General features: G+C 55.8%; 2 protein-coding genes across 7 annotated transcripts in view; both read right to left on the bottom strand.

Annotated features, from left to right (window-relative positions):
- Positions 1 to 1,272: 1,272 nt before the first annotated feature.
- TPGS1 (tubulin polyglutamylase complex subunit 1) lies at positions 1,273 to 2,075 on the bottom strand. The gene is made up of 2 exons (XM_025367704.1): positions 1,376 to 2,075; positions 1,273 to 1,279 (listed from the first exon to the last, which is right to left on the bottom strand). The coding sequence occupies exons 1-2, from the start codon at positions 1,909 to 1,911 to the stop codon at positions 1,273 to 1,275; spliced, it is 543 nt and encodes a 180-aa protein (XP_025223489.1). The 5' UTR covers positions 1,912 to 2,075.
- A 1,608-nt stretch (positions 2,076 to 3,683) lies between these two features.
- Positions 3,684 to 6,897, bottom strand: part of MADCAM1 (mucosal vascular addressin cell adhesion molecule 1) — a 9,123-nt gene continuing 5,909 nt past the window's right edge. For 5 of the 6 annotated variants that reach the window (XM_025366685.1, XM_025366680.1, XM_025366682.1 and 2 more), the window contains one exon: positions 3,689 to 4,287. In XM_025366685.1, coding sequence (XP_025222470.1) covers positions 4,067 to 4,287 — 221 coding nt within the window. In that variant the 3' untranslated portion in view covers positions 3,689 to 4,066. Of the gene's footprint in view, positions 4,288 to 6,897 lie in introns of all 6 variants that reach the window. The other variant, XM_025366681.1, reaches the window with a different exon arrangement.

The following is a 6,897-nucleotide window of genomic DNA, read 5'->3' as shown; positions in this document are numbered from 1 at the left end:
CTCCAGAACTCTGAGAGAATAAATTTCTGTTGTTTTAAGCCACTAAGTTGGAGGTAATTTGTTCCAGCAGCCCTCAGAAATTAATATAAATATCCTCATCTGCAATGTCTATGGGGTGAGTGGCTTGTGCAGTAATCAACCTGAACAACCATATATGGTGGGCCTGCTGTTTAACCCTTTTCCTCCTTGGGAGATTCTCTTCCAGATGTCCTGGGAGGCCATCTTCCTCCTGCTCCCCCTTCACCTCTGGTCTCGCCTTCCCACCCTGTCTTGTGGCTTCTCTGGGCTGGGTGCCCTCAGAGTGTGGCTCTGAGCTCTTCTCAGCTCTCCTGAAGCCTTTAGGACCCCTCCCAGTCCAGTCCCCTGTCCTGGCCCCATGTCTCAGTTGCAGACACTTCTGTCCACCTTCCCGTTTCTAGGCTCCTTCCAGCCGCTAACTTAATCCACAGGTGACTCTGGCAGCTTCTTCAAACCAGGGCCTTCCATTGCGGTAAACGGCTCCACTGACCCTCTGGGCCTGCCCTTGCCCGCTCCCCTCCCACCCGGCCCCAGCAAATCCTCGGGCGGGGCCTTCAGAGCCACTGGGCCACTGGAGCAAGTCTGCTCCTTGTCCAGGTCCCCAACACCCTGCCACCCTTATCTGAGTATGATCTTGTACACCTGTGCACCGTGACCGTGGTGGGAGGGGACACTCCCCGTCTCTCTTCTCCCCCCGAACTTCTCTGGGACTCTGGCGAGGGCTGCCATGGTGGGCGCTTATGCCCTGGTTATGAGGCTGAAAGGGCACCTTTGTTTGGCATCCTTCCCTGCCTGTTCCTCCCACCCCCTTCCTGGGTTCTCTTGGGTGCACCCCCTTATAAAATCACCAGTACACAAAATGCCTACCTCAGGCTCTGCTTCTGGGGACCCCCCCCAACAAAAAAGAAAGCAGACCATTCATACCCAACGTTAACACATAGTCCTCAACCACCTTCCTGGGCTCAGAACTGGCCCCAGCCAGGGGACACCGCGCATAGGCACCTGCAGCCCCGCAGGCTTCCGCCAAACTCCGCGGCCTTCCCGCCTCCCATGTGTCCCACACTCCGGCTCTAAATTTGCACCTGCTGGACCTCTTCCCTGCAACCCCCCTGCCCCGGCCCGCGCATCGCCAGGCTCTTCCAGGAATCCCCACTTGCCTGCTGGGAGCCTGTCCCCTAAGGTGGGGGCCCTGGGTGACTGAGCTGCTCTCTGTAAATAGCATGATTTTGAAAATCATGAACTGCAAGGTGAAACTCAGCACCTGCAAAAAGGCGTCACAGATGTGAAGCCGGCCAGAAGGACTCGCGCCGCATGCAGCGCGCTGCCCAGCGCCAGACCCAAGCCCGGACCGTCCAGCCCACCTTGTCCGGTCCATCCCTCCCCAAAAAAGTACCGCAGACTACAACTCCCAGCACGCCCCGGGCCCCCGCGCCGGCGCTGCGGGTAAGGAGCCGCGCGGGGCATGCTGGGAATTGAAGTCCGCCACCGCCCCACCCGCCCAAGCCGGCCCGCTGCGCACCTCTGGGAGTGGTGGGCCAGGCGAAGGTGCCACAGTGCGCGGCCCAGGCGCTGCTGCTGCAGCAGGAGCTGGCCCGGGGGCTCCCCGGCGCCGCCGTTTACAGGCGAGCGCAGGCCCATGTTCTCGAAGTAGTGGGCCAGGAAGGCGATCGGCTCCTCGGGCCGCGCCTCCAGCACCTTCAGCAGGGCCGCCCGTAGCATCTCCGTCACGCCGACCTGCCGCAGGAAGTCCTCCTCGCTCTCGGCCGCCCCCGCCGCCCGGGATACCGACTGGCGGCCGCTGTCCGTGAACCCAGCCGGTGGTGCTACCGCTGGCCGCCGCTTCTCCACTGCCGCCATCTTCGCTGAGGGCATCGGGACCGGAAGCACCGCCATATTCCACCGTGCGCTAGAGCCCCCAAGGCGGCCATCTTGATTAAGGGCAGAGGGCACTGGGATCCCGCTGGGAAACTTTGGGAAATGACAAAGGCCCGCTGCCCCTTTCCCTGTGTCCTTATCGGCATTCTCTTTTCTCCTCCCTGTTTGTGTATATTGATTGGCTTTCCTGTCTTTGGCCTGGATCCTGAATTTTGCCAGACTCCAAAATGGCTGCCTCGGAAGTGCTCCGTTTCTGGCACGAAGCCGGATTGCTTGTCATTTGGGTAGTGAGCCAGTCCTTTAGTAGCCTGGTCTCCTAGCAACCAGTCTCCCCGGTTACCAGAGGCCTGACGGAGCATGCGCGGGGATGGACCTGCCTAGGACTGCTGGACCCAGCCCCGCGCCCGGCCCGCAGACCCTTTTCTCATGTTCATTTCTGAGCCTTGGTGCTGGGGGTCGAGCCCCGCCGGGACTTCCGCCTGACCCAGCCTCGGTCTGAGTGCGCAGCTCCCCTCGTGGGAGAAGCCCCCTCCCCAGCCCAGCTCCGCTGCAGCCGCGCTGAGCCCCTAGTGGCGGCCACCCGGGCGAGCATCCCAGGCTGTTACCCTCCTGACCGCCAGAGGGAGCCTTCTGACACCGCCGCCTCCAGAGCTCTAAACTCTCCCATGGCTCCCCAGTACCCCCAGGCTGTCACCTCCAGCCCTTGCTGACCTCGCTTCCAGCCGCCCTCCCGCCCCTCCCAACCCTCCTCAGCCCCCCGGCCACCTCAAAACACAGCCTCCTGCTCAGGCCACCTCTCCGTGTGTTTCCCCAGGCGACCTCTATATATCTTCCCTCACTTCTCCCACTGCTTTCGGGGAGTCCTGGTTAAGCTTCTCACCAGGGAGACCACTAAGCCCTCGCATTTTCCCGCCCCCGGCAGAGCTTGCTGGGTGCCCTCCCTGTCCCTCAGGGCCGTTGCCCTGGGCAGGGGGTAATGAGAGCTGTTTCGGGGGGTGCGTTCCACCATCCTGCGACCACAGGAGTCTCTGGCGGGCAGACCAAATGCCCTTTGTCAAACGTAAACTAGAGGTTCCTCTTCATACTATACTTTCCTCCCCATCTAATTAGGAATAAATAGTAACTTCTCTTAGAAGCAAAATGTATTCAAAGATCTGTGCTAACATTCTTCACTATCTGCTGGCTGTACTAAATCAATGTACTTTATATTCTCAGTTGCCACAATGTAGCCTAAATATTTGCCCTGGCATGCTTATGCTGGTCCAAGCGGGCATTAGGTCACAGCCTGTTCCTCTTCCTTATCTGAAGGTGCTTTTACCTTTCTCAGCATTCCACAAGTTAATTCTTCCTTCCTTTGCTCTCCTCTGCCTTTGCCTCTTTTACAAAGTTCTAAGTTGCCGGCCGATCGGAACAAATACAGAAGGTGAGGTCCTGTTCCAGCCAACAGAAACTGGACACAGAAGCAGGGTGGACGCGTCAGGTTAGAAATGACCCTGTCTCCTTTGTTCGGTGTACTCTCGCGGCAAAACTGCAGGTGAGTGTACCCTTTCTGCAGAAAGTAAACCAATGGCCTTGCCGACGAAATTAAATTTATGTTCAAGTGCCATTTCTTTACGGCACCGGGGAACAAGCATTCCTGACACTTTATTCTCCAGCCCTGGACGGTGGGATGAGGGAGATGGAGCCATCAGGGCGGGGCCCACAGTCAGCCCTCCCGCTGTCCGGAGCCCTCAGATCTCTCCTCTCCACGGAGTGGGTGTCCACTGAGAAAAATGACAAGTTTCAGTTTCTATCCTTTTAGGAGGTTTATTTGCCAAAGCCTCAGGAGGTCCTGACGGCAGGGGCCCAAGGTGGTCGGGGCACAGCTGGTTTTATGCATTTTAGGGAGATATGACACATGAATCAATATATGTAAGAAGTACGTTGGTTCCGTCCAGAAAGTCGGGGGTCACTCGAGCGGGGGGGGGCTTCCAGGTCACGGGTAGGCGGGACAAACGGTCACTTTCTTTTGAGTTTCTGATGAGCCTTTCCAAAGGAGGCAATCAGAATGTGCGTCCCTCTCTGTGACCAGAAGGATGACTTTGAATAGAATGGGAGGCAGGTTTGCCCCGACCAGTTCTCAGCTTGAAGGGGTCCAACCTATTTTCTCTTCACAGGGGGAAGGGCTGGCTACTCAGAAGGGGCTACTCCCGACCTGGTCGGTCCCCCTTAATCCAGCCCAGGTCGACACCTGGGGCAGGAGCCTCAGAGAAGCTGGTGGGTGGGCGCCGTCCTCAGCCAGGTGCCGGCAGCGTTTCCAGAGGTGATAGGTGGGCAAAGCCAGGAGCAGCAGTCCCAGCACCGCACTGCTGGTCCACAGAGCCGTGGGCAGCTGGTCACCCGTAGGTTTGGACGCTGGGGAGAGCAGGAGACGCCGGTCAGAGCCCTCCAGGCCTCTGCAGGCTTGGGAAGGGAGGAGTCCCTCAGAGGCTACACGAGCTTCCAGAGTTACCACATTCCCTGAAATTTCACAAAGGACTTTACCTTTGTGACCCTTTCAAAACGCGCATAGCACCTTAGAGTTTAGAAATAGGCAGTCCAGGCTGGGCGCGGAGGCTCACGCCTGAAATCCCAGCACTTTGGGAGGCCGAAGCGGGCGGATCATGAGGTCAGGAGTTCGAGACCAGCCTGACCATGGGGAAACCCTGTACCTCCTAAAAATACAAAAATTAGCCGGGCATGGTGACAGGTGCCTGTAATCCCAGCTACTCAGGAGGCTGAGGCAGGAGAATCACTTGAACCCGGGAGGCGGAGGTTGCAGTGAGCCGAGATTGTACCACTGCACTCCAGCCTTGTGCAACAGAGTGAGACTCTGTCGCACACACACACACAAAAGGGCGGTCTGGAGAGAGGACGGCTCACCACCACGAAGGGTGCTGAGCCTGCAATCTGCACTTCGAAGACTTAGTTTGGGGAAAAAGGAGGAGTGTAATATATCTCCTTCATACCATTTTATACTGATTACCTGTTGAAATGATAATACTTGGGATATATTGGGCTCCATGAAATGTATGACCACACTTTTTTTTTGAAGTGGAATCTCGCTGTGTTCCCCAGGCTGGAGTGCAGTGGTGCAATCTCGGCTCACTGCAAGCTCTGCCTCTTGGGTTCAAGTGATTCTCCTGCCTCAGCCTCCTGAGTAGCTGGGACTACAGGCGCCCGTCACCACACCTGGCTAATTTTTGTATTTTTAGTAGAGATGAGGTTTCACCATGTTGGCCAGGCTGGTCTCGAACTCCTGACCTCAGGTGATCCTCCTCCTCAGTCTCCCGAAGTGCTGGGATTACAGGCGTGAGCCACCATGTCTGGCCAACCTTTTTTTTTTTTTTTTGCGACTGGGTCTTGCTCTGTCACCCAGGTCACTGCAGCCTCAACCTCCTGGGCTTAAGTGATCCTCCAACCTCAGCCTCCCAAGTGGCTGGGACCACAAGTATACAGCACCACTCCTGGCTAATTTTTAAATTTTTTGGTGTGGAAATGGGGGTCTCACTATGTTGCCCAGAATGGTCTTGAACTCCTGGGCTCAAGTGATCCTCCTGCCTCTGCCTCCCAAAGTGCTGGGATTACAGGCATGAGCCACTGTGCTTGGCCTGACCACACTTATTTTTACCGTTTTTTTTTTTTTTGAGGCGGAATCTTGCTCTATTGCCCAGGCTGGAGTACAGTGGCGTGATCTCGGCTCACTGCAAGCTCTTCCTCCTGGGTTCATGCCATTCTCCTGCCTCAGCCTCCCAAGTAGCTGGGACTACAGGCGCCTGCCACCACGCCTGGCTAATTTTTTATAGTTTTAGTAGAGATGGGGCTTCACCGTGTTAGCCAGGATGGTCTCGATCCCCTGACCTCGCTATCTGCCCGCCTCAGCCTCCCAAAGTGCTGGGATTACAGGCATGAGTCACCGCGCCTGGCCTTTACTTTTAAATTTGAAATTACCTGTAGAAAGTAGAAAAGTTCCTCTTCAAAGCTCATCTTGGTTTAAAAATAAAATTATAGACACTAGAAATAATAGCTTCTTACTCTAAAGCCTCCTATCAGCTATTATTTCTTACACTTTAGCCCAGTTAGTTGCTTGGGCCTACCCAGGCGTGTCTGGACAGTCCCAGGCAAGTCTTAGCTCATAGCTTATGCCCCTTCCTTATTTGGAAATGTTATCGCTTCCTTAAATGTTTTGTAAGCAACTTCCTCTCCTTTGTCCTCCTTTGCACTTATCTATTTAGGAAAGTTTTAGGTTGTTAGCAAACGGGGTATCAGTTTAAGACCGTGATGTCCCGCTCCAGCCAGTGGATGCAGGACATAGCAGTAAGGAAGACCCAGCTGGGCACGGTGGCTCAAGCCTGTAATCCCAGCACTTTGGGAGGCCAAGGCGGGTGGATCACGAGGTCAGGAGATTGAGGCCATCCTGGCTAACCCGGTGAAACCCCGTCTCTACTGAAGATACAAAAAATTAGCCGGGTGAGGTGGCGGCGCCTGTAGTCCCAGCTACTCGGGAGGCTGAGGCAGGAGAATGGCGGGAACCCGGGAGGCGGAGCTTGCAGTGAGCCGAGGTCGCGCCACTGAACTCCAGCCTGGGCAACGAAGCAAGACTGTCTCAAACAAAAAAAAAGAAGACCCAAATGCATAAGGGATAAATATGTCTGCTTTTCCGGCCGGGCGCGGTGGCTCAAGCCTGTAATCCCAGCACTTTGGGAGGCCGAGATGGGCGGATCACGAGGTCAGGAGATCGAGACCATCCTGGCTAACACAGTGAAACCCCGTCTCTACTAAAAATACAAAAAACTAGCCGGGCGAGGTGGCGGGCGCCTGTAGTCCGAGCTACTCCAGAGGCTGAGGCAGGAGAATGGCGCAAACCCGGGAGGCGGAGCTTGCAGTGAGCTGAGATCCGGCCACTGCACTCCAGCCTGGGCTACAGAGCAAGACTCCGTCTCAAAAAAAAAAAAAAAAAAAAAAAAAAAAAAAAAAAAAAAAAAC

Source organism: Theropithecus gelada, chromosome 19 (assembly GCF_003255815.1).
Source record: "Theropithecus gelada isolate Dixy chromosome 19, Tgel_1.0, whole genome shotgun sequence".
Classification (NCBI taxonomy): domain Eukaryota; kingdom Metazoa; phylum Chordata; class Mammalia; order Primates; family Cercopithecidae; genus Theropithecus; species Theropithecus gelada.
The sequence above is the reverse complement of the archived record's forward strand: the minus strand, read 5'-3'. Positions and strand labels throughout refer to the sequence as shown.